The sequence below is a fragment of the Castor canadensis genome, chromosome 10 (genome assembly GCF_047511655.1).
Source record: "Castor canadensis chromosome 10, mCasCan1.hap1v2, whole genome shotgun sequence".
Taxonomy (NCBI): domain Eukaryota; kingdom Metazoa; phylum Chordata; class Mammalia; order Rodentia; family Castoridae; genus Castor; species Castor canadensis.
This window is the reverse complement of record NC_133395.1, coordinates 111,387,615-111,413,899: the sequence shown is the minus strand read 5'-3', so window position 1 is coordinate 111,413,899 and position 26,285 is coordinate 111,387,615. Positions and strand designations below refer to the sequence as shown.

Below are 26,285 nucleotides of genomic sequence, written 5' to 3'. Positions count from 1 at the left end.
CAATGTAGTCCATGCAGTCTGCCAGCCCATTGAGACCTGGGGTATCATCCCTGTCTGGATACCAGTACTTGCCTGGGGTTCAATGAAGCGTGGCTCCAGGTGGGAGGCCACAAAGTCCTGCATGGCATTGGTAACCTTGTCCCCACGCAGGCAGCGGAGGACCAACAGCTTCTGGAACTGGTCCAGGTACTGGTCCCAGATGCCAGGCAGGGGCTCCCTGCAATAGTGCCCACATTTCCCTGAGAACCAGCCCTTGGGAGGCCACTAGCCTCAGGGATTCTGCTGGCTGACAACCGGGAAGGGTGAGATGTTTCTAGGAGTACAGGGTTGGGGGCACAAAAGAGATATGGTCACAAGTTCAAGAGAACCTTGGGTTGTCCCTTAGAGAAGACTGTTTCTGGGCTCTCACCTCCTTCATGTGTCCACCCTGCTATACTCTGGGACCCAGCTTACCGGTGGGGCTCAAGGCTGTCAAAGATGACCCGGAATTCCGAGAGGTGCTTCACAAAGTCAACAGAGAAGGAGGAAAATGTTTGCAGGTTCGAAAGTGCGAGAATGTCTCGCCAGGCCCGGTCTGACAGCCAGTCTGGTGCAGGGTTCTCAGTCATGACCTGGATGGAACCCCCAGACAGGAGGTAGCGCCACTCACCCTGTCAGGGGACAAGGAAGGTTGATGCCATGCCCCTTGGCCAGCTCCTCTCTGCCTTTGGGCACCCACCCAGAGAAATGGAATTGCCCCTGGGAGTGTCAGTGAAACAGTTCTGGTTTCATTGGCCCTTTCCTGGATGTGTGCTCCATGGGAGCTCTGAGCCAAACAGGTAAGAGAGGCTCAGCACAGTCAGCTCCTGGGGACAGGCTCTCTGCTCATCAGCACATTCAAGGTTTTGAGAAGGCCTGTATTCACAAGCATTGGTTGGGCCACATTAATCCATAGTTTCCTTAGGCCTCTTCCCCTTTGCTCATACTGTGCCCTCAGGTCCGACCTGCCCTTTCCATCCACACTGTCCTCTCAGACCCACAACAGAGCAACCCCTTAGGTAGGCAGTTCCACTGGTGGAATGCCTGCTTCTCCACCTGGTTGATCTTGCCCTCATTCATCATGATGCGGACACACAGCAGGAAGGCAAACATCAGCTTGTGCTTCTCAAAGAGGCTCCGGCAGACATTGCTGTAGAGGCTGTATGTCAGGTAGCGGTTGATGTTGGTGATGCGCTTCTTCAGGTTGTCTGCAGGGCAGAAAGGTGATGGCAGAATGCGGGGAGCAGGGAGAAGGAAGACTCTAGGGTCTGGCCCAGCCTAACCACTCTCCTAGCAGCCATCAGGGCAGTCTGGGCTTCCCTGTGGGCAGTTGGTGTTCCTCCCTCCTGGGGTCTCTAGGAGGGTAGGGAGTAGTGTGAGTGTCCTTGGGTATCATGAGGTTAATGTGAGAGTAGGTGCCAGTGAACATGGATGTGAGTTTATGTGTGTGCTTTAGTGGTAATGTGTCCACACACATTCTGTTCAAGGTAGGGTAGTCATGCCTGTGTGCCAGAGCTACCTGCCCTTTCTGAGTTGGCAATGCCAGAGAGGAAGATGTTGAGGAACCACTCCAGGGAGTACTGGTACATGGGATCCACATTGGCCAGGTCAGACACACAGAAGAAGAGGATCTGGGTACGGACAGCCACAGGTATGTACTCCATGCGTGTGAGGTCAATGTCCTTCTCTGTCTGCTCTGCAATCCTGACCTTGGCCTGGGGGTGCAGTGGGAGGGGTGTTAGACCTAGGTGGGCTGGCAAAGAGCAGAAGGCAGAGGCGGAGGGTGATGGGGCAGGCGTAAGGCAGATAGGGAGAGGTAGGGGCAGGCCTGGAGCAGGTGGGGAGAGGAGGGGGTAGGCCTGGGGAAGGTGGAGAGAGGTGGGTGAGCAGGCAGTTGCCTACCTGGATCTCAGCAGCTTTCATCTTGGAAGCCTCCAGCACCTTGATGAGCTCCATGTCATCCACAGGGTTGCCCTCAGAGCTGCTGAGCCGGTAGAGGATCTGGTCTTCAATATCCTTCAGCTCCTGACGCATTTTGGCATTACTAATGATCAGTTGGTTCTTGGCCTCTTCTAGATCAGGTCGCTCCTCAGCCACTACCTGGCCCAGTAGCTGGTCCTCTAGGCCACTGCCAGGGACAGGTGAAACCATGTTTGTAACACCTGGTGAGCGCCAGAGGACCAGTTTTGAGTCTGTTCACTTATCTGCCTGTTCTCTAGAACTGCAAGAGCCTGGCATCCTTACCAGTGTCAGCCTGAAGACCTGGCCTCTATCTCAGGCTGCAGAGCTGTGCAGAGCCTACCTTCAAAGTACCTTGAATGGTAGCCTGGAGCCCAGTGGAGACTGGCCAGTCAGAGGCTGGGATCCCTGATCTTCCTTAGCAGGTGCTTTCACCTCCTGACTTGTGGAGAGGTTCGTAGTGGTCACTAAAGTGGAAGGCTTGGCATGGAGTAGGCCTTTGGGGTGAGGGTTCTTAGGTGGAAGTGGAGGCAGGTAGAGGAGCTTGCAGAGGGACTAGAAAGCTCTGGGAGGACGCGGACAGAGCCATTGAGTGGGCAAAGACTGAGTCCCAGCCTGGAGGAAGAGCTGATGCTTGGGGTTCCCAGGGTTGGGTCTTACCTGGGTGACAGGGTGAAGTTGATGAGGGTGAGTTTGGTGGAGATCTCGGGAGTGTAGTGTGGGTTGGGCAGCTTGGTGGTTATGTACATCCTGAAGTCCTCATGGTAGGGAATCACCGTGTCCCCCAGCTTCAGCACCGTGTTCCCCTGTTGCTTGTATGTCTGTAGTGGGTGGGATGGGCAGGTACTGTGGCCTGAGCTTCAGGGTGGCCACAGGATGGCATGAACAGATTCCTATCCAGGCTTCTAGCCCACAGAGTCCCTCCCCACATAGGCCCACCTGCTTGAGCAGCACAGGCTCCAGGGCTGGGTCCAACTCCTCGCCCACATTCTCCAGAAGGCATGGCTTGCCAAAGCGGATGGCATTCTCCATGCTGCGCAGGAAGTCGCAGTCACTCAGTTTGAACACATCCAGTCCGTTGTCCTTCTCCTGTGGGGACAGGGGGTAGGTGGGGACTGCGGAGGCCAAAAACCAGCAAGAGACTCAGTTACTCCCCCATACCTGCTGGGCCTGGCTGGGATAGGAGGCAACATCAGTGTGAATGTGCTTACCATGTTCTTGATCCACTTGTTGGCCTGGCTTTGAGGGTCAATGAAGTGGGTCCAACGCTGGGAGTACTGGTTGATGACCCCATTCTCCACTGACAAAGTGTCATTGGGGAGGCCAGCAATCTGTGGGAGGCCAGGTGTCAGCTGGGTCAGGGTTTTCTGTATGAGCAAGTCTGCCTGGGACATGAGCTACTCCCAACCTCATGCTTTGGCTGTAGACTTCCTTTATTGCACATTTTGGATGTGGTGGGCAGGTGACAGTGTGGGTAAGGATGCATTTCCCAGGATCCTTGCCTCTCTACTGCTCCTGGGCTGGCTCCTTTAGTGGGTCTGTCTGTCCTCATGCCTACTGACTCCTTGCTCAATGACACTACCTTCATGGAGCCCACACCCCATTGGCCCTCCTGGCCTTTGCCCATGCTTGGCCTCTGCCCACAGCCTCTGTTCTTTCCCTTTGCCAACTTGCCCTTTCAGGGTCTAGTTCAGACATGATTTCTTTTAGAAAACCTTTCGTAACCCCCACCCTATAATCTTAAAAGTACTCCTTATGCCTTCTCCTCACATTTAGCTAGCATCTATGTCACACTTGGCCCATCTGTTGCCTTCTTTCCTACCCAGCACCCTTTTGCTGGGTTCAGGGGAGGCATCTCTGAGACAGGCAGAAAAGAGGGTAGGATTGAGGTGGGAGTCTTTGGGTCCGGCCTGGTCATTGCTGTCCCCAGGGTGGGTACCTGCCATGAGCGGATCTTCACAGGATTCCCCAGTGTCCCAATTAGCGTGGGCTCAGAGGAGTGAGGAACTTGGTGAGTTGTGAGCTGCTTGACCCACTGGTCATAGAGTGCTGTGCGATACTGGCCCTGAGGAGATGCCAGACTCAAGACCACCACATGAGACAATGCAGCACCCTTCCCATCTCCCATTACACTACAGCTTGGTGGTTACACACAGAAGTCACAAATCAGAATTGGAGCTAGATGCTTGCATTTGAGTCCCATTTCAGGTGACCTGCTTGGACTCTACAAACCTCAGCCCCTCATCTGTGAAATGAGTAATGCTAACAGTGCCCTTCTGGAGAACAGTTGTGAGGATTAAATGGGACACAGGATGAAACATTTAGAACAGTGCCTGACACACAGGTGCACATGTGTGAGCTCTCGTATATTCCCAGTAGAAGGCCATCTGTCCAGGGCAGCTCTTCTGGCTATTCTGGGCACTGCTGGGTGCCAGATGCCTTCCCACACTTGGCTCAGTGAGGGCCTGAAGAGTGCTTGCGGAATGATGGGGGGATGGAGGAAAGAACACCCTGTGGGCTGCCCTCATAGGGGAAGGGCCTCTTTTGAAGATGAGACTCATCAAAGGCAGAATGGGAGCTCCTTACCGTGAAGGGTCCTAGGTAGGCCACAAAGCCGGAGGCTAGCAGGATGTCACCAGAGATGTTGTCAAGCATGTGCTCCAGGTTCTCTACTGTATCCTGCCAGCGCACCCTCTCATCTGACAGTCCATTGATGAGCTGCAGAGGTAGCCCCATAGAATGGGCTCTGGAAGACTAGCTTGAGGGCTAGGGCTGGCTCTGCCCACTACAGGTCTGGATGCTACTAAGGAGGGGGTGTGGAACCCTCCACCCCAGGCCCTTTGGACCCCTGTCAGGTGGGCACACCCATGGGCCTCATGGAGGAGGGGAGCACACCTTGTCAGCACGGCCCAGCCGCTGCTCGCACTGCTCACATTTCAGTTCCAGCTCCTCTTTCTTGGCGACACATTCTCGGTACTTGGCCTGCAACGTGGCAATGCCATCCTCCACCTCACGCAGGCGCTGCTTTGCTTCCTCCAGGATCTTCTGGGTCACCTCCAAGTCGTCCTGGGCCTCCCGCAGGGCTTGCTGCATGCAGAGGGAGGCCAGTGCCAGCTTGCTGCAAGAACCTGGGGAGGGGAGCCAGCCCCCACCAGCTTTACCCTATCCTCACCCGCTTGGGCTCCACTGCCTTGGCCACAAAGTGGTACTTGTGCATGGCACGCACCCACTGGCAGATAGAAGTGCAGGCCTTGGACACTTTGGCAATGGCAGCTGGCTGGAACTCCTCATTGTCAATGTATGGCTGGATGGCTTTAATCACCGCCTCCGCAATGTTGTCCTGGAGTGGGAACCATGGGCTTCAGTAGGATGCTTCCCATGGGGGCCCAGGGGAGGGGCTCTGCTGGGAGGTGGGACCTCTGAAGAATACCTGGATCCCACTTTAATGACCCAAGCCCTGTGTAGACCATAGTACAGTATCCTTAAACAGCAAACACAGCCAAGAAAGGAACTTCTGTGTATCTCTGAGTTTCACTGTCTGTCCATCTGGGGGTCTCAGTGTCTGTGAGCATGTGCTGTGTACTAGATAAGGAGCTTCTGTGTCCCCAGGATCTCATATACATTCCTCAGAAGCCTCAAGATCTAACAATACACAAGGCTCTGTTTAAAAACTCATTTATCTTAATTTTCCTAGATGGTCCTTCTCTCATTTAATGTAACCTTTTCCTCAATAAAGATGATTATTAAGTGTAAAAAAAAATAAAAAAATAAAAACTCATTTAAAGGGCTGGGGGCGTGTCTTAAGTGGAAGAACATCTACCTAGCAAGCATGAGGTCTGAGTTCAAACTCCAGTACCACCAAAGAAAACACAGAAATTGAAACAACCACTCATTTAAAGGCACAGGCTGGTGCCTAAGAACAAGAGCCTCAGCAGGTGGGGAGAAAAGTGCTTCTGGTGCTCCAGAGAGCCTACCACACCTGGGGCTCTCATCCTTGGGGAGAGTCCAACTCTACTGTTTGTGATGAACCCAGGAACTAAATTGCTAACAAGCTCCCAAGGTCAGAGTTTGGGTGGACTCGGGAGCCTGAGAACTGGCCAGGCACATGCCTGGCTTGGGTGCTTCTCCCAGGTGTTTCATTAGTCCTGAGAGCCTCTGGTTTCCTGCCTGATGCTGCCGAGCCAGGCCTCTGTCTCCACTCTACCATTTCATTGTGTGAGGTGTCCAGTTCCTGACACGGACACTGGTGGCAGGGGGTGGTCCATGCAGGAAGGCAGCTGCCTCTTGGCCAATTTCTGAGCTGGAGAGGGGATTTGTGAAGGGACTGTGGGCCCTGGGTCACCTTACCATGGGCACAGCCCCTGAGAGGTACATACCCACAGACACTGAGAACCCAGATGGACATACAGACAAATCCCCAGAGATACATGGGAAACTGAATCTTAGGTGCTGAGGCCAAGGACATAGAGCAGGTGGTGATGTCTTGGACAATGCCATGGGGTCCAGGGAGGACAGTGCAGGAAAAAGAATCTTGTGAAACCTTAGAGTGACTGTGGGTGACATCTAATGGGCATAGGAGCCTTTCCCAGTCCCAACTTCCTTAATACCCATCTGCTGGCAGGTCTGCTTGTCACCCCACCAGACAGCTGTTGGGGCCGGCTGTATGCTCCATGGTCCCAGTCAGCTATGTGGCTCACTGGGCTGGGTGTGCTGCTGGTGGGGTTGGGGCAGACAGAGAGAGAGAGGACAGAGACCATAGCATGGCAGACTCTGATGGGGCAGACTCCTCTCCAGCTTCCCTGCCCTATTGGGTCCTGTTCTCACATACTGGCTGGCCCAGGTGCCTGGCACGCTCACTTTGTCAAACTTGAAGAGGCCCTCAAGGAAGCGACCAGGGTCCTGTAGCAGCCCTTTGCCTGGCTCCCAGTAGTCGTCCACTTTAGAGCCTGGCTTCTCTCCAGGAACCTTCTTGGGCTTGATGCCTTTCATGATGCACATAGCTTCTATGACCAGCTTCACACCTGGGGGTGGCCGCTGCATGGCGCGCACCTGTAGATGGAGTCACAAGGTGAAGGGGAAGGTCCTTTACTGAGTGATTACCCTGGGCAGGGACACTGATAGACAGGGAGGGCCTCACCACCCAAGTCACTACTGCCACAGTACCAAAGGCATACCCAGAGAATTTCTGAGGTCAGCTTCAGCCTGTGGCTCCTTGGGTGCTGGCACAAGAGGGTGGGGCAGGCAGTGAGGGTCTAGATCTAGTTCTGCTCTCACCGTTTGGCACATAGCCCCCAGGGGATGTGCAGAAGAAGAGTCTGGGGATACCACCAGGACCCAAGTGGACACCAGAGAGAGAGATGAGAGTGAGTGCCTGGAGATGCCCAGATGCCCACCTCAGTCACGTCATTCTTGTTGAGGTTGCGGAGGCTGGCCAGGGCCGCGTCCAGGGCTGGCAATGCCTCATCCAGATCCTTCTGAGCATCATCAGCAATAGCTTGTGCCTTACTGGCCTTCTCATTGGCCTTTATCTCCTCTGCCTGGACTGAATTTCGGGTCTCCTCAGCAATGGCTGTATCCACCTGGGGATGGGGGACAGGAAGAGCTCCAATGGTGGCCGGTGGCAGGGATAGGCATGCCCTTTCCCCTTCTTTCCCTTTGCATCTCCATCTCCCCAGAAAGAAGGAGATGAGGATTGGGATGTCCCATTCTCCAAGGGCCCGTCCACAAATGGCTGATAGAGATCTGGGAAGGTCAGGAGCCCCTTCCACATCCTGAATGTTCATCATGAGGTTCAAGACTTTCCAGGTTTGAACTTGCCTGCCCCACAGGGGAAGGGACCCCAAGCTCACAGGGCTCTTCATGCACAACAGAGAAAGGTACTCCTCCCCCTTTCTTCCTGGATCATTTTGCAGCACCCTGATTTTGTGCTGCTGCCAGAAAGCTGTCATACAAGTCTGTACAAGTCTTGTACAAGTCTGTGATGCCTGCTGGAGAATAAGGCCCTCAAATGTGAGCACTAGTGCTGTGCAGAATCTGTGTGTCTGCCTGTGGCAGCCCTGCCATTCTGTCTGATTGTGATTATTAGTGTTGTCCAGAGGAAGGATCTGCCCTGCTGTTGACCGATTGTCTGCCTAGGGAGTGCCTAGCACAAAATAGCTCTGACTGAGCATCTGTCAAACGAATGACTGTGAACGAGGAAACTGAGGTATACAAAGGCTAAGTGACTTGCTAGGGTCAGGAGCTAATGATCCGGTGATTGTTTAGAGATGCTGAGCATCCTTAGGCAGGGTCAGGCATCCCGGAGAGGGTTCCAAGAGCACACCCACCTTGATCTGCTCCATAGTGAGTATGGTGTCCTTGGCAGCCTCCTCCAGCAGGGGGCGCATAATCTCTAGCTCCTCCTGCATCTTGGCCACGTCTTCAGAAGTGCGCAGCAGCTGGGGGTGGGCGCAGGTACAGAAAGTAAAAGAGGTGTGACAGGGACCAGAGAGAGGCCAGGTATGCAGTATAATAAGGAGAGGGCCCTGCTGCGCCACCTCATTCATGACTCCCAGGTTGTTGAGTGAACCCTGAGAAAGAGGCTGAGTACCCTAAGAACCTGCTTTAGCCTTGTCCTTGGCTGATGACTTTTATTCTGAAGACGAGCCTGTTTCAACACTGTGGTCTGCAGTTTGAGATGCCAGATCACCCTTGCCTCAGGACTAACACCCAGCAGGCAGAACCATAGCTAGCCAATGTCCACAGGCCTTCAAACCCACCTTGTCTAGGCCACTCTTCATTCGGTTTTTGGCAGTTTTCAGCTCCAGTTTCTTCTGCCCAAAGAGGATGGAGAAAATACGGAGCAGCTCCAAATAGCTCTTGGGGGTCACATAGTTGTGGCGGGCTAGCTCTGCCAGGTACTCAATGCACTTCTTAGATACTGACTGGTGGATGTACACACAAACCTGAATCTGTGAGGGGGAAACCATTGATGTTGTTCTAGTGGGGAAAAAATGGGGTACATGGGGCCCACAAAGCCACTGAAGCCTGGTGCCAAGGAGGCAGCCACAGCAGGAACCTCCATATCTCATGCTTATACTTTCCTAAGAGCCTCACAACCAGTAATAGGTTAAGGTCATCTCTTATGCAGATGAAAAAACCTGGGGCTGGCTTCGAATGTGGACTCAGATGCCTCCTAGCTGGGGTCCTTGTCACAGCCCCCATGACCTATTTGTCTCTGAGAGTTCTAAGATGCTGAGCCCCTCAGAGGATGGATCTCTGAGATTGGACCAGACAAATCTATCCCATACCCTCTGTGATCTCTGGAATTGTGTCAGCAGACTTTTGGAAGAAAGCTGCTGTTATACCCTCAGGTGATAAGGGAGACAGTGATCATTTAGCTATATGCCAAGCATCCCGTCACCATATGACCTGTGGCACTCCCCATTTTACAGGTGAGGAAACTGAGGCTTAAACAGGTAAAGCTGTCTGACCAAAGGCTTACCAAAGGTGGCTGTCCCAGTACTCTTAGGCCTCAGGAACCCCCAGCCCACACCCAAAAATGAAACAGTTTTCCGAGAGCTTCCTTCTCACCAAGACACCTACCAGTCCTTCAATTATTTCTGAGGAACATTCCAGTTCTGGGATCTCATTCAGGAATCTGGTGGCCACAGACTCCAGGGCCTCTGCTGGCCACTCGTTAAACCAGTCAATGGTACAGCAGTTGACAAGGGAGGGAAACTGCCTCAGACGAGCTCGGAAGACTTCTCCAATGGGGCTAGGGGTCCAGGGATCCAAATGAGGCCAGGAGACACTGACTTAGGCTCCCAGGACCCAAGGCCCTTCTATAGCCCTGTGGCATGGCAGCCAGGGTACAACTGCACAGCAGCCTGGCCCTAATGGCATGGTGACCAGGCCCAGATGACCTCTCATCTAGGCCCAAGTTCCCAGGCCTCTAGCATCTCTGGGGCTGGCCCCACCACCCCAACCTTACTGTGTGGCCTGGTGACAGCTGGCTGTACCTCATACACAGTACCATATGGATGTTACTGCGCACACGCCCAGTGTAGGCAGCCATGAGGTTGGCCTTGGTGGGCTGCAGGCCCTGCTCCTGGATGTAGGGCCGCATGGTATTGACAATTAGGTCCTGCTCTTCAGCATTGTAGAGGTTGGGAATGTCACCCGAGTTCAGGACATTGTTGATGTCCTCCAGGAAGGACTCATTCTTGATCTGGAGAAGGATGAGGGGTAGGAGAACAGCCTTCATTATGACTGCATTATTTGTCTTATGGCCTCTCCTTCACCCAGCGACCTGGGGAGAGGCCTTAGGCCCAGGAAGTCCCAGAGGGAGCAGCCCCCCAGACGGGAGCTATGGGTTCCCCATACTTTGGGCACAAACCCTCTGGTGGGAAGCTGTTTGGCAGTGAGCAGTGTGCCATGGTACTGGGAGTCTTCTTTACGCTTGAAGTGTGAGTATGATCTAGGCCCCCTCCTACCCCAGTTCTGAGGGGTTGGGTTTGACCCTGCACTCCCAACCAGACCATCTATGGCCCCACCTGGTCCTGCTGGTTCCTCCTCAGATCTGCTATCACTGATAGTGAGTTGGGCATGAAGGACTGACTACCTTCCAGGATGCCATACTAGGACACTGTTATATTCAGCCCACCCTGAGTCCTGCCTACTGCTGTGGCAGTGGCACCTGGGTATCCGAGAACAGGAAGGTGATGGGGAGGTTCTGCAGGCCGGCCTTAAGCAGGACCTTCTTGACATCTTCACGCCACTCAGCCATGCCGTAGTTCTTGGACAGCTCAATCTGGAAGCACTCATACTCGGCCCTGGAGGCAGGAGTTTGGGTCAAGGCCTAATAGGGTCCTAGGATCAGGCACTGACAGTGGTGGGTACCTGCACATTCTGCAGGTCCTGAACCTGCTCTCTTGCCTCCAGACCTTAGCTCAAGCTGTTCCCTCAGCCTGTAATACCCTTCCCTTCTATCCTCCCAGCTCTGATTCTGAGAGCAGGCTGATGGACATCTTCCCCAGGAAGCTCTCTGGGATGCCTGTTATCTACATCTCCATCTCCACATCCCCATGGAGCACTGCTACTGCTTCTGGTCCAGGTCCCATTCTCAGTCCTTCTAGAAGCCCATGGACTGGGTGGATCTGCCTCAGGTGTACCCTGGGGCTTCCACCAATGTGGAAAAGCATCAATCCAACTGACGTATGTTTACCAGCTGCCCACTGCCCACCATGCCTGGAGGCCCTTACATATGTGAGGCGAGCAGGGTGAGGGAGCTGCGGCCACTGCCACCCACGCCTAGCAGGAGTGCATTGCCCAGAGCCTGGCGCAGAGTGCGGCTGATGCGGCAGATGTGGCTCATGGCATCCATGAAGAGGACCAACGTCAGCTTGGCTGTGTTGATCTGGTTGTAGTCCTCCACGTACTCCTCGATCACATTCATCATCTGTGAGCAGGGTGGAGGGCGTGGTGGGCTGGTTCTCCTTCACTGTAGGGCCTCCTAGTTCCCTCCCACTTTTCTCTGGCCCCACTGAGAAACACAGAGTGACTGACTACTCTGTGATCTGGCAGCTGCATTTTCAGACTTGAACCCAGACTAACTCTACCTCAGCCAATTTCCCTAAACTCTCGTATAAACTCTGTCACCCACCCTGTTATCGTGGACCCACAGAACATCTTGTCTCTCTGTGTATCACGAGGAAGCTGTAGCCCCCTCTGTATGTGAAGTCTCTTGATAAATGCTTCAGACTGATCACTCTGCACTCTAGTGCTTCTTTCTTAGGAATCCCAATCAGCTCCATCTTCGGGCGGTTTGGAGCAGTCCCTTGTAGGAATCCTCCTGCCACCACTTTTGTGGTGTCTCCAGCCATGGGTCTGACTGGTTGGAACCCTATGCACCAAGGCCCTCCCTGACAGGGAGCTCACACCCTCCTGCAGCCAGCCCTGCTCCTCCCATGCATGGGTGGATGCTGGCTTTAAGAAGCCAGGTCTGCCTGAAAGAGGCCTGACCCATGGGACACACCCAGGCCCGAGTCCCACCTTCCCTTTCTGGGGCTCACCAGTATGTACTGACCCTGGGTCTCTGGAGGAAGCATCTGGGAACTAGGAGAGGATGCGTGTGGGAAAAAACTCATCTGAAGGTCCACTGCACTCATGCAGCTCTGGGGCCACTGATGGGCCTCAACCCTTCCCCACGGGGGTCTTGACTGAGAGCTGTGGCCTCAGAGCTCCTACTGCTCCTCTGTGAGTGGGAATGGTGTGTCACTGTTTGCAGGGCCTGTCTAGATGAACCCCAGGTTTGTTCTCAGAGACAGGTTGAGCAGGACCTCTCAGCTGTGCCCATGCGACAGGTGGGGGGAAACAGGGACTCAGCCAGGCCAAGAGCTTGCCTCATTTTCCTAACCTTCTGGTCTGGTATGGTGGTCTGTTAGTGGTGATTACAAATGACTTGGGTCCTAGGGGTCAGACTGAAGAGGACCCACCAGGGGAAAGGCACCAGCCTAGACCCCCTCACCTTACTCTCACTGACGATAAGCTCATAGGACTTCACATCTGAGCCTGGCGACATGAAGTCCCCATAAAGAATGGGCTGGAAGGGGCAGACATCATTGAAGGCCACCTCCCACTGCTCCATGTGTTTCTCGAGGAGTTGGTCAAACCAGTGACGGTCCTCCTCATTCACCAGTCGGTCACGGAACACGCGGCAGTTCTCATGATACCACAGTCGCAGCAGCTGCACCTTGTCCTGTGGACACCCAGCATCAGTACCACCCCTTGGCTCCAGCCCCTCAGCCATCTCTCAAAGCACCAGGAAGAGGTCGGAAGTAGGAGCCACAGCTTCTGGGCCAGACTCCCCTTACGAGCCAGCTAGGGCCTTGTGCAGAGGCTGCTGGGAGGTATGTCTACTGGCCAGCTGAGGACTAAGTGAATTGCATAGTGTGGCAAGACCTTTCCATCCTCAGCTCTAGCACTGGCTGGGCACTCAGCTCCACTAGCTGGTCATGAGTGCTTCAAAGTTACCGCTTCCCTCTCTTTCAGTTCTTGAAACTCCAAGCCTAGACCTGGTTCTCCTTTCATCTTCCTGATACCCCACATCTAGCAAGCATGGAACCCCACCAATTTCCTCAGGAGCTGACCCTCTCTCTATCTCTGCTGCCTCCTCTTCCCCAGCTTCCATGTGTCTCCTAGGATAACTGGACTATCCTTGAGAAGCCCCAGGTTCTTCTTGCCAGTCCTTGGCCAAGAGCTGGGTAAGGCCAGGGCTGGCTTGTGTCCTGTCTTCCCCCATCTCCCCAGGCTCTGGCCACACACATATTGGTTGTCCAGACAGTGGCTCAACATGGCTCCCTATCATCCTTAGGATGAAAGTCAAGCTCCCCACAGCCTGCAAGTCTGGCTCCATTTCCCGCTCTGCTTACTGATTCTTCTGTCTGGCTGGCTCTCAAAGGTACCTTGTTCACTCCCCACCATCACAAACACCTTAAGAGTTCTTCTCACATAGAAGGTCTGTAGCAGAAGCCCTCTTACTCCCTAACCTTGCCCTGGTTCCCTCTTTTGTGTGACCCCCTTCATGGCCACCATTCCTGGCATGGGTTTGATCCACAAGATAGGCCAGACTCTTGAGGGCCTGACACCTGCATGTCCCAGTCTCCTTAGAGTCTGGGTGGACCAGGGCTGGAAAGTGTTTAGGCAGGAAGATCTAAAATTGGGGGGCCTAGGGAGGACAGCAAGGGTAGCATGGGCATTGGGGAAGGACCTGCTGGAGCCTCACCTCAACGTTGGCTGGGTCGGCCATAAGCATGCCCTGGAAGACCTTGGAGAGGTCCCTCAGGTTGAAGGTATAGTGGGACTTGGCTGGAGTGGGCAGTAGCTGGGAGGTGACAGTGGCATACACCATGATGGTGGCTTCCACAAGAGGCTCTGTGAGGTGGGCAATGTTGGGGGCTCCAGCTGTGGGGACAGGAGAGTGGCTTAGGTCACCCAGGTGGGGAGCTCCCAGCGCAGCCTTTGCAGATCCTAAGGTCTGTGCCTTTGCTGTGCTGAATTCCCCACAGCTCCCTGCCCCACCTTCAGGCTTGAATTCCACTCACCCCTTAGCCCCATCTGAGATGCCTCAGAGTGGGAATCTCCTGTTCTGAGTGCCTCCCTTTGGTGTCCTCATTTCTGACAGCCTGCCATGCCTTGGGAAACTGAGATGCACTCACAGAATAGTTGGCACCAACAGGCTCAGTGCTGGGCAGGCCCTTACTGCCTTACACTACCAACTTGTACTGAACATGCCAGCTCTGGGCCACACTTGGTCCATGTAGGCTTCTGTGGGAGCTTAGGTCCAGGTGGACCTTTGGGGCTTGCCACCCCCCCAGGGAGCTGCTGCAACCTCCAGCCTGTGTTTACCACTAATGTCCCCGTTGCCTTGTTCTTTGAAAACAACCTTATTCTTTGCTGTGAACCAAAATTCTGCAGTGGGAATTTGGGATATAGGGAGCACTTAGCAGTAGGAAAAGGACAGAAGGGGAAGGAGAGGGTCCTGTCTATAAACACAGGCACTGTTATAGGTGCCAGGCATATAGAGGGTGACTCAAATAGACGCTCTTCACCCTCAACAAGCTGACATTCTTGTCTTGGAGACAGTGAACAGGTCAACAAGTAAAGAAGACAGTGACAAGGTGACAAGTGCTACATAGAGATTTGCAGCAGGAGAGGTTTGAGGAACAACAGGGTTGGGCTTTAGGAAGAGGGTGGTTCTAGAAATACTAGGGAATGCTTCATTGGGAAAGGGGACATTGAAGCCAAAACCACAGAAGTGAAATGCAAGCATGCACATAGCTGGAACAAAAAGTGTTCCAGGCAGAGGGCACGGCAAGGGCAGAGACCTGGAGGTGGGAGCATGCCTGAGAAGTTAATGGCCAGGGAGGAGGGGCTGGCTGAATAGGAGATGAGACCAGAGGAGTATTGAGGGGCACGAGTTAAGGACAGCTTTGCCTACTACTGTCCTGTCGGGATTTGGGCTCTTGTTTGGATGAGACAGTTGAACAGAGGAGGAGCGTGGTCTCATTTAATGTTTTTGTGGTTTTTTTTTTTTTTTTGGTGGTGGTACTGGGGTTTGAACTCAGGCTTCTTGCTTGCTAGGCAGGTGCTCTAGTGCTTGAGTCATATCTCCAGCCTCTTTTTCTTTGTTATTTTGGAGACAAGATCTTACTTTTTGGACTGGAGGTGTGGCTTAAGCAGTAGAGTGCGTGTTTTTCTTTTCTTTTCTTTTTTTTTTTTTGAGTGCCTGTTTTTCAAAGCATGAATCCCTGAATTCAAACCCTGGTCCCACATACAAAAAAAAAAAAAAAAGATCTTGCTTTTTTCCCAGGCTAGCCTGGACCACAACCCTCCTAATTTATGCTCTCCTCTGTAGCTGGGATAGGATGATAGGTGAGCACCACCACACCAGTCTTTTTTTGTTGTTGAGATGGGGTCTCACAAACTTTTTTTTTTTTTATCTGGGCTGGTCTGGAACTGTAATCTTCCCTATTTCTGCTTCCTATGAAGCTGAGATGAAAGGCATGTACTACTGTGCCCACCTATTGGTTGAGATGGGGAGGGGTCTTACTACTTACTTTTTGCATAGGCAGGCCTCAAACCATGGTCCTCTGGCTCTCAGCTTCCGAATTAGCTAGGATTATAGGCATGAGCCATGGGTACCTGGCTTGCTTTTGTGATTTTTTTTGACACGGTCTCACTATATTGCCCAGGCTGGTCTTGAATTCCTGGGTTCAAGCAATCCTCCCACCTCAGCCTCCTGAATAGTTGAGACTACAGGCTTGTGTCACCATTTTGGAGATGAGGTCTCACAAACTGTTTGCTCAGGCTAGCCCTCAACTGCAATTCTCCTAATCTCAGCCTCCCAAATAGCTAGTATTACAAGTGTGAGCCACTGCACTTGGCTTGATTTAATGTTTTAATGGGTCCCTCTGGAGGCAAGTGGAAGGTGGAGTCTTGACAGGTGAAGGCAGAAACAAGGAGACCAGGGAAGGTGCTACAATGGTCAGGTGAGTGAGGCTGAGAAGGTGAGCAGCCAATTTGGGATGGATTCTGCAGGGAAAGCCAACAGATATGGCAGATGAGGTGAGGCATGAGAAGAGGCATGAGAAGAAGAGAGGGGTCGAGGATGATGTCAAAGCTCTGTTGTGAGCACCTAGAAGGACAGAGATACCATCACCTGAAATGAGAAGAGGACTGGGAGGGGCATCCAGAAATCTGGATTTGGGCAGGGTCAGTCTAGATGCTCAGTGGACACTGAGAGATGTAGAGTCAGGCTTTTGAGAGGCCTGGCTGAGGAGGGGACTTGGGTGTCAGTAGCATAAAGATGGCTTTTATCACCAGATGCAGGTTGAGATTGCCAGAGGAAAGTGTGGTTAGAGGGAGAGGAGGGGAAAGGTTAAACTCCAGTCAGTCCAAGAAGGGTTGCCAGAGAGGAAGGAAGGCCTGGGAGAAGATGAGAAGGAGCGGCTACCTGTGGGACAGATGAGGACCAAGAACAGAGCATTCTCAGGGGATGTGGGGACAGCTCAAGGGAAAGTGGGAGAGGACGTTGGTGCCAACAGGAAGAGTTTTTGAGTTTTCCATCAGGGTGAGCAGAGAAGTGGGGTGATGACCTAGGGTGTAGGAAGGGGATTGGCTGAGCGTAGGAGGTAATTTTGTGTTTGGAATAATATGGGAGAAACTGGGACTTGTTTGTATGCTGTTGAAGTGCTCCAGTAGAACAGGGAGTACTGGTGTTGGGGAAGGCATGGATCACATCCTTTAGCTGGGCCAAGAGGAGCCTGTGCTGGAGTGGAAAGTCCACATCTAGTCGAGGCAAGAAGATGGGCCCATGAGGAAGGCCAGACACAAGTAAGCAGGTGGGTATAGAGTCCTATGGAGGAAGCCTGATGGCCTCTTTAAGTTGAGAGGAGGAGAGGGGAGCACAAGGAGAAGACAGAGTCTGAAGTGTCTGGCCACCATGTGTTGATGACCAAGACATGGGAGGTGAATGAAGCTGCCACACAAGGGATGCCTGCTCCCCAGCTACACATCACCCCTGGCTCTCTTGCTCATGCCTCCTCCCTGGAAAAGGCTGGCTCTCCTTTGAGTTGTGGCTGTGGCTTTTCACATAGGGTGGAGTTTGTTGGGTTCCTTCTTTCATCCACTCATCTTGCGTTTCCTGAGCATCTACTGTCAATCAGACACTAACCCAGGCACTGAGGAACTGACTTGCAATACCAATGGGTGCAGGAGACTAGGGGGGCAGTCTGTACTGGTTGCCAACCTTTGTCCTGGCCCTCGCATGAGCCCAAGGAGGGTCCACCATGGCCTCAAGTCCTAGCCTTAGCACATTTGGCCAGACTCAGAGCCCCCTCCCTTCCAGGCCCCGCCCTCCTGGGCCCCTGCCCTGGCCACACTTACGCACAGGCTCTCGATAACTTCTTTCTCCAAGGAGTCCATCTGGAGGGTTGAGGGAGATATACAGGCCTCAGTTCGATAGGCTATCTTGCTGCCTGCTTTCTCCACTGTTCCCAGCTGGGATGCTCTTAAAGCAGCCACTCGCTACTCCTGCTGCACCTCAGAGCAACATGCCCCTCACCCCAATCTGGATATGCAGGAAAGTCCTGGCCCATACCCTTGGGGGCAGTGTGGCCAGGTCAGAGGAGGGAATACCTAACTTCCATTACTCACCACCTGACACAGTGCCAAGTCGTGTTCCATGGTCAGTGTGTGAGAAGTGGGCTGGTGGGGAAAGAGCATCAGGGGGTGGACCTTATCTAGTCTGTCTTGGTGGCTTTTCCTGATTTATAAAAGTAATACCCTTCCACTTGAGTTTCTGGGCAAACCCTAACACATACACACGTGTATGCGTGTATATATGTGGGTGAAGGCATAAGCATGCATGCACACGCGCACACACGCGCAGCAATCACCCTGTACCAGGTTTCATTCTAGATACTCTGTGTGCCATGTCTTACTCTTATAACTTGGAGCGATAGTACTAATATATTATCACCCATTTTACAGATGAAGAAACTGGAGTTTAGAGAGGCTCATGAGCTTGCCAAAGGTAACAGATGAGTATGGGGTGAAGCTGGGGTTACAGTTGGTGAGTGGCTCCCCAGCTGTCCTTCGTGTGGCACCTGGCCTGGGCTCCTGCCTTTGCCCATGGCCTCTCTTGCCCTCTCCTGATACTCACCCATCCAGCATCCCAGGATGGTGGAGAAGATGCGTTTCTTGCTGACCTCATCCATCTCGGTGAAGGACAAGTAGTTAAAGTGACGTGTCAGCCTTGGGGTGATGGAATTTCTGCCTCCCCCCGGGGGTCCCATGGCACAGACAAAGTTGATGTCCACCAGGTTCTTGAAGGCTCCTGAGTGAGGGCAGGAGATCAGTTCCTTCCCAGAACTGAATTACGATTTTTGTGGGTCTCCTTCCCCATGAAAATAATATATATTAAAATTATAATTTACAACAGTATTGACAAATGTGTTCACAGACATTAAAGTTTTCCTTTGACTAAAAGTTCATTTTCCCCAATCTTAAGAGATTAGGGGTCTCTTAAGAGACCCCTAAAAGTATTGCAGGATCTTGTAGGAATGAAGGTACCCCTGCCCAGCACACAGGCCCCACACCCTACTGGCCCAGGCTGGCACGCACCAATGATCTTACGGTCATACCAGCCACCATGGTCCATCCACTGGCGTAACAGCTCAATGGGCGGCTGTGCGCCGTATGTCTCCAGGGCTGGCATATTCAGGTCATCAATGAAGAAGATGAAGTTGCGCCCCAAGGGTGGCCCGAACACACCCTTCCGCCTGTTGGAGGGGCTGTGTGAGCCTAGCACCCATGGACACCAGGTCCTCTAAGAATCCAGGGCAGCAGGGTGGTACATTACTAAAAACGAGCCTCCCCCAAATTGCTACTTTGTGACCAGCCCTCTGTCTTGTTCTGAGTGTTCTGGGATGTCAGGGACTAGCTGACCTGCCTCTCTTAGAGTCTTGCCTCCCAGGCAGGTAGATAATAGGCATCTCCAAGACAGACTCACAGCTCAGCCCAAGTGCCCATCCCAGGACTAAGACCCCATTGAAAGGCTCTGGAGGAATTTTTTTTTTTTGCGGTACTGAGGTTTGAACTCAGGGTCTACACCTTGAGCCACTCCACCAGCCCTTTTTTGTGATGGTTTTTTTTGAGATAGGGTCTCGTGAACTATTTGCCCGGCCTGGCTTCAATCCTCCTGATCTCTACCTCCTGAGAGCAAGGATTACAGACATGAGTTATCGGTGTCTGGTGGAATATTGATAGAGAGAGGGCTCTGGAGCAGTCTGGGAGGGAACCCAGGGCTCCTTGAGGAACTTCCAGCTCCCCCCACCCTAGGGAGGCTTCTGGCAAACCCAAGATCATAATTTGGTGAGGAGGTGAGGCAGCAGCCGTTTTAGCCAGGCTGGGGGACTGGGATTGAGGAAGAATCAAGGGGTGCCCTGCCTCTTGTCCAGCTTGCTGTCGATGAGGTCCTGGGTCTGGTTGGCTGATGTGTGTGCAGAGAAGGTGAGGAAGTGGCTGATGTACTCCAGTGGCAGGTTCTTGAGGAGTTTGTCAGAGACAGTGATGGTTTTCCCCGTGCCCGTCGGCCCAATACACAACACCTGAGACGCGGGATTGGGCAGGTGGGGCACACAGAGGACAAGCACACAGAGGGAGCTGCTGCCTCATCAGTGTGGGAAGCTAGCCACCCACCAAAGGGTGTGGTATGAGGACTCACAGGCTTGTGGTTGGTGAGCAGCATGCCCAGCAGGTAGGACATCTGCACAGTGTCCATGGTGGGCACGATGATGTTGCAATAGTTGGTGTCTGGCATCATGGTGAACGTTGCTGAGGAGTCCATCCACTTCACCCAGGTAACCTGGAACCACAGCTGGTTCAAGATGGCCCCAGAACCCCTTCCCGCCCAACTCCTGGCTGTTGTCCTGCTGTCAAGTGCAGTAAGAGTGTGAGGAACTGCACTGCTAGGTCTTGGCAAGATGGCCCGGGTGAGGAACTACTTCTGACAGAAATAGGAATTTCTGTGGCCTGTTCTTTGAGTGGGGTGGGGGACTTGCAGCACAAGCCACTGGGAAGGGATGCTCTGAACACAGCTTTGACACAGTTGTTCAGGTGGGGATCCCTGCATGCAGCTGTCGACGTAGGGACTTCCTCACACACAGGTGTCTTGGATGAAGTACCCTACGGATTGCCAGGAGATGCTCTGGGAATTGGGCAACCCAGAATGCAAAGATGCCTGCTGTTTAGTTTCAGGCTAACCAAGGAGTGTGGGGACTAGAAAAAGGGCACTGGCATCAGCTGGATGCTGAGGCCACCTGGCTTGGTCTCCCCACCGCCCCTGCCTGCATGAATCCCTTCACCCACAGCCCTGACCCAGCATGCAGACTTCTTTCCATGAGGGGTTTATTATGGCCAAAGCAACATGTTCCACTTGGGGCAGTTTGGGACCCTACATAGTACAAATCAGGTCTCTGTAGATGCTCTCTGTCCTCTCCTTCTTGACTGGGTTTTGATCTTGGAATAAGGGTGGGCTCATTGGGTATCACTGGCTGATAGAAGAGATGAGGACACTGAGAAGGCAGGTCAGAGAGCTTTTCTCCGGGCTCTTACAGAGCTCATTATTCCCTGGGAAGATGAAGCTGTTAAGTAAAACTACGGTGGCTAGACCCAGGGCTCAGTATCAACCACAGAGGAAGCAGTGCATGTGGTTGGAAAGGGAGGCACTCGGACATTTCCCAGCCCCAGGTTCAAGTCCAGCCTTACCGCTCACTAGCTGAGTGTGAGTATTCTGAGCATCAGTTTCCTTGTCTGGAAAATGGGCACAATAATAACCACCCAGAAAGGGCTGTGCAGATCCATAAGGTGATGCAAATTACCCCCAGCCTGAGACCTGGTGGTTGTCAACGGGGCTTTCTCTTGGTGGCTGTTAGTCATTAAGAACAGCCACCACCCAGTGAGGCCCTTCCCACCCTGGCCTGCAGCCACCTGCTTGCCCTCCTCCTCTTCATCGTCTTCATCCTCTGTGCTGCTGATCCCGGCGTCCTCCAGTCTGTAATCGAACACCAGCCCCTCTTCAGGGAAGTGGAGAGTCAGCTGCCGGGGACCAGGAGAAAAAGCAGCCTGTGAAGCCCAGGGGCTTTGCCTGCTTCTGGCCCAAGGGGCCTGGATTGGGAGCACCCCTCTCTCACATTTTCTGCTATCATCTTCTTCCTCAGCCAGTGGCTGAAGCTGATGCGGCTGCTACTGTCCCCAGTGGCGCCCACACTCCAGACCAGAGAGAAGATGAACCAGGGCTCGATCAGCTCTGAGATGCGACTGAGTTTTTCTGAGGGGAACCTCTTGAGGTCCTGGGGACAGCGGAAAAAAGATCTGTGTACGTAGGAGAAGTACTGGTTGGCCTGAAGAAGTAGGGTGGGGACATGCCATGGCTTTGTTTCTCTATAGGACTTTGGATGGGGTGGCTCCACATCAATCCAATTCATCTTCCAGGAAGCAGGGATTCTGAGCCCAACGGCAGCCTAGGCAAGGACAGCAGGAGGCAAGAGAGGCTACGCCTGTAGCTTGACTGTTTGAGGTTGTACCTCTCTAGGCTGAAAGGGTTTGAAGAAGCAGTCGAGCAGCTTAAGGAAGCTGATGGTCAGGTTGCTGTTGGTTGAGGGGATCACCTCCTTCACTGAGGACCGAACAAAGTCAATGGAATCCTGTAGGGAGTGAGCATCAGGTTGTCATGGCCGGTGGCCACAGTGCTCTGCTGTCTCACCTGACTGGGATACCTGTGGCCTCACTTACCTGCAGAAACCTGGCAAAGAGGTCCTTGAACTGGTCCTCGTGGGGCTTCAGCAAGGTAGGGATCTTTCTTAGCCAGCACTCAATGAAGGGCATGAGGCCCAGGATGCTGGGCTCTAAGTACACCATGCCACAGCGGGACACGGTGGCTGGGGAGGCCACTGCCAGGTCCTGTACCTCGAACATCATGGTCATTGCCTAGTTTCAAAATGAAGTGTGTGAGCGGGCCAGCTGCTAGGCTCCGGAGGCAGAGGAAAGGCATAAGGGCCGGGGGCGGGGGGTGGGGTGGGGAGACGACTGCACATCCTGTCTGAGAGATCTGTGGGCAGGTTGTGGGTTGGGGGGTGGGGGTTGGGTGCAGAGACCCCTGGGCCTTCAGCTGATAATGTTCCCTCCCTGGAGCCCAGAAGAGGAGCCCAAATTGGAAGGTTCTTGGGATTCTCTGGCCAGCCTGAGGTCCCTGGACACCTGGGACCTGGAGACAGGAACTGTTGTGCCCTGTTCCAGGGCCCATTGGGACACAAGTCTATATTGCATGCCATATGTTCTCAGGATCCCAGCTCAGCACACATTGTGAAATGCTCGTATACCTATCCCATATCCCTCTTTCTTAAGAAGAGAACTGCTTCTCCTATACCAAGCAGGTCCTTGTGACCAGGTCTATGTCACCTATCTCCAGACCCTGGGCATGTTGCCAGAACTGGGTGGACTTATGGCTAAGACTAGGTTGACATGGCTGAAAGTGGGCCTGGGAGGCAAAAGGCAGCATCGTCTGGGAAACAGTGGGACAGTCATTCTGGCCCTGATCCCAGAGCATCCCAGGAAGTGGGTCTACTGAAAAAGCAGCACTGAGCAACTGAGCAGCAGATAGCCAAGGTGAGGGAGCTCAGGGGCAGGGAGGGGCACTGGGAACCACGCCCTAGCTCTTGACAGGTAGTAGGTTCCTAGGTGGGAGGTGGTTGGGAACCAAAAGCCACAGTCTAACAAGGTGGCCGTGGCTTAGCAGCATTCTGACAAGGTCAGAATGTGCAGGTGCACCATGTCTCTATCACGGTGGGAAGGAACGCTAAATGGTTTCCCTTGACTGAAAACAAGTTTATACTTAGTCAAGGACATTGGCAGTAAAAATACAGGATTGCAAAAACAGAAAGGTTGTAACTAGGTCAGAGTGTTTTGATGTTTAAGTCTCTTCCTCTTTTGTACAAAGTGTGCTGAGAAAAATAAAATTTTGCCAATTAGTCATCAGCCTGCTGGCCCTCTTGATATGTGTTTTGTTATTCCCTTCCTGAGTAAGTCCTTTCATATGTCCTGTCTTGTTCATTCCATTTTTGAGCCCTTCCGGGTCAAGGACCTCTGTGATCCCAACAAGAGGTAGTGGTGGTCTGAGATGCAGCTGTGGTCCCAAGAGGCGGGGGTAGAGGGGACAAGGCTTGGTCAATGTGGCATGGCCTCTTGGCTCACCCGTGATAGAGAAAGTGTATGGGCAGACAGGGGGGCGCACCTCTGTGAGCTTGATGATCTCCCCAGAGCTGAGGCACAACTTCTTGTTGTCATCCAGCACCGTGTTCATGTTCTCAATCCAGACAGCATCTACTGGCCCGTCGAACATGTACCACTTCTTGTTGGTGTCATTGGTGACAGCCCCCGCCCGGATGAGAGAGGAGAAAATCCCATCTGTCCTGCAGCCACCAGGGAGGACAGGGCTATAGGTACCAGGGAGGCAGGGTGGCAGGCACAGCTGGTTCCCAGGGAAACCTGGCTGCCCAATGGCTCCTATCTGCTTTTTTAACTCCATCAGTATTTTTGATCATTTAAAAATTATAATAGGAAAAATGGGGCTTTTTGGTATAACATCATATAACAGAAACATGTTTTTATCTCCCACCCTGCTGAATTGCCATGGAGGTCACATTAAAGGAAGATAAATGGTGGTATCCCAACAGGACAAAAGGAATAGTGGAAAAGGCAACAACAGAGATGGGACACGCATAGCTCTGGAAGGCTGAGAAGGACCACGTCTTGCCACAGAACCCCAAGAGGCTCACACTTCAGAGGCTCCACAGTCCAGGGAAGGGAGCACTAGATTCTCTGTCTTGTCAAACCTTAGTCAAGCTCCTGAACCATCTGTGTACTTCCTCATAAGATCCAGTTTGGGCAAAGAGGCTTGCTAAGTTAATTTAGCCAGAATTTCTGACCCTGGATACCTAATCTACCTCAGTATCTGATCAGGTGAGGTCTGTTTTCAGCAAGAATCCTGTGATTCACCCTTTTTGGATCCTCTAGTAATTTTCTATCCACTAATCCCCACCCTGCTCCTTGGCTATAAAGTCCCACTTGCCCATGTTCTCTCTCTCCCTTGCTGCAGTGGTCCTTGTACTTATGGTAACGGCCCTGAATAAAGTCTTCTTTAGCATGCTTTGAAGGGTATCACTGGATACTGAATAATTTTTTCTTTAATGTAATGTTTTTCTGGTCTGACCTGCAGACTCCCACCCCTCCACATAAGAGACTGGAGTGGATACCAGTGAGCCCCTTCACCAGAAGTAGGGATTCAGTACAGGTCCACACTGGGAAAGATGGGTGACTATCCCTTTCCAGTGTCTACCTCTCATTGGTCTTGGCAGGACACTGGAGCCAAGCAAACACTCCTAAGAAGGAGGTGGAGACTCTGGAGAAATGGAACAGCTCTAGAGAAAAGACTTTCATGTGATAACATTTGAGGGATCTCTTCTCAGTTGCCCTTCTCCTAGCTCAATGCACTTCCCTTAAAATGCATGCTAGCCTGGGAGCAGAGGCCCTGAGAGGGACCACTAGCCTCTCTCAGGGCAATGACAATAGCCATTTGCTGAGCATCAACTAGGTGCCAGATACTGTCCCAGCCACTTTCCATGTGTTTCATTCTTGCCTTACCATAATAACAGAACATCATTATCCTCTCTGTGCAGAGGAGGGAACCAAGGGAGGATGAGGAAGGTACCCAGAGAGGAAATGAAATAGTGGCTAAATCCTCTGGTTTTGGGCTGAGAGCCTCAGCTACCAATCTGCCACTAGTGGATGGGGTTGAGGGGGTGGCACGGCCCACAGATAGCCTTCAGAGGCCTGGGAGCAGAGCAGTTACTGGAGGGGGTCAGAGGTCACTTACCACTCATGGGTGAGCACATCAAACTCCCCATACAGCTGGCCCATTGTGATAGACTTGGGGTTGAGCACGTAGTAGTTGACAGCCTCATACACACCACCACTGACAGATGGCTGCCCTTTCAGCATCGTCATAGCAGCTGCCAGGACTCTATAACACTGGGAAGATCCCACCCCAGTGAGCTCCCTGGCTCCCCAGAGAGAAGGGATGGAGTGGACTGGTGACCACAGGAAGTGGGAGGATCACTCTAGAGGCCAAGGGGATATCAATGGAGGCCAACACCTCTGTTGAAGTTGCCCAACCTCTCAGGCCCACTGTCCAGACACTGGGTTGCCCAGCTTGGCTCTACTCACGTTACTCTTGCCAGAGCCTGTGGGCCCAACAAGCATGAGGCCATGCCGCACCACTGTGGTCTCGTAGAGCTGGATGCACTTGGTCAGGAAGCCTGAGGAACATGGAAGGGGAACCAAAGGTAAGAGCATGGGTTTGGGTCCTGCTTCTGCCACTAGCTTGTGTGACCTTGGGTAAGTACTTCACTCTCCCTGAGCCTGTTTCCTCATCTATAAAGTGGGGTGACAGTTGTTCCTATCTCATAGGAAGATACAGGTGAAACCCCAAGCACAGAGCCTGATGTGTCGGTAGGAACTTTGTAGATGCCAGTCATGTCTAGTTGCAGTTACTCCCTAACATCCTCTGTTAGGTGGTCAGCTGTCACAGGCCCCAGAGTTGACTTCTGCCCTCTGAGCTCCTGCCCAACCTGCTGAGAGAGCCAGTAAGTGGCTAATATGGAGCAAAATCCTAGGGATGAAATCCTAGTGAGTCAGGAGCTATAGGGACATCTGCCAGTCACAGGAAGAGGGCCAGGCCCACACAGATAGGGAATGAGTGCACTGCTTTGGTGCAAGGGCAGTAGGGGCTGGTAGCTCTGGCCTTGCAGGCCCAGGGGTCCCTGCAAAAGGGACAGAGTCCAATTAGTCAGGGGTGGCAAAGCTGACTTAAGTCAGTGAGGGCGAGGAGCCCGAGGCTTTATTGAGCAAATCTGCTGGGCCTGAGAGTAGGAGGTGGCCAGAGAAGGAAGCATTAGAGCCACATGTGTACAGAGCACATGTGGAGGGTCCGGGGGAGAGGGCCTGCAGGGCTGTGCACATCAGGCCCCAGAGGAAGGCTCTATGTGGCCAGAGCTGCTGAGCCACAGTTTTCTGGGGGTGTCCCTCACTCCTAAGGACCCTCTGGGAGGGAGTGGGAGCAGGTGTGTCAGGGGACAGAAGGAATGAAGGCTCAAGCTCCATGGACATGTGGTGACTGGACTGGGATCCTCCCTCACTACCAGCACCCA

The 26,285-nt window shown here is 53.0% G+C and overlaps 1 protein-coding gene across 1 annotated transcript in view; it reads right to left on the bottom strand.

The window, feature by feature from the left end:
- Dnah1 (dynein axonemal heavy chain 1) overlaps nt 1-26,285 on the bottom strand; it is a 63,351-nt gene that overhangs the window by 5,145 nt on the left and 31,921 nt on the right. Inside the window, 33 exon segments of the mRNA XM_074043876.1 lie at nt 69-217; nt 454-650; nt 1,075-1,226; nt 1,538-1,733; nt 1,921-2,146; nt 2,638-2,798; nt 2,917-3,066; nt 3,189-3,308; nt 3,917-4,042; nt 4,564-5,064; nt 5,150-5,317; nt 6,835-7,026; nt 7,371-7,556; nt 8,304-8,414; nt 8,736-8,927; nt 9,562-9,733; nt 9,978-10,186; nt 10,655-10,790; nt 11,220-11,416; nt 12,485-12,715; nt 13,742-13,920; nt 17,404-17,442; nt 18,182-18,355; nt 18,643-18,800; nt 19,468-19,628; nt 19,745-19,885; nt 21,010-21,117; nt 21,213-21,371; nt 21,606-21,725; nt 21,814-22,008; nt 23,312-23,489; nt 24,953-25,107; nt 25,303-25,394. Of these exon segments, the coding sequence (XP_073899977.1) occupies nt 69-217; nt 454-650; nt 1,075-1,226; nt 1,538-1,733; nt 1,921-2,146; nt 2,638-2,798; nt 2,917-3,066; nt 3,189-3,308; nt 3,917-4,042; nt 4,564-5,064; nt 5,150-5,317; nt 6,835-7,026; nt 7,371-7,556; nt 8,304-8,414; nt 8,736-8,927; nt 9,562-9,733; nt 9,978-10,186; nt 10,655-10,790; nt 11,220-11,416; nt 12,485-12,715; nt 13,742-13,920; nt 17,404-17,442; nt 18,182-18,355; nt 18,643-18,800; nt 19,468-19,628; nt 19,745-19,885; nt 21,010-21,117; nt 21,213-21,371; nt 21,606-21,725; nt 21,814-22,008; nt 23,312-23,489; nt 24,953-25,107; nt 25,303-25,394 (5,631 nt within the window).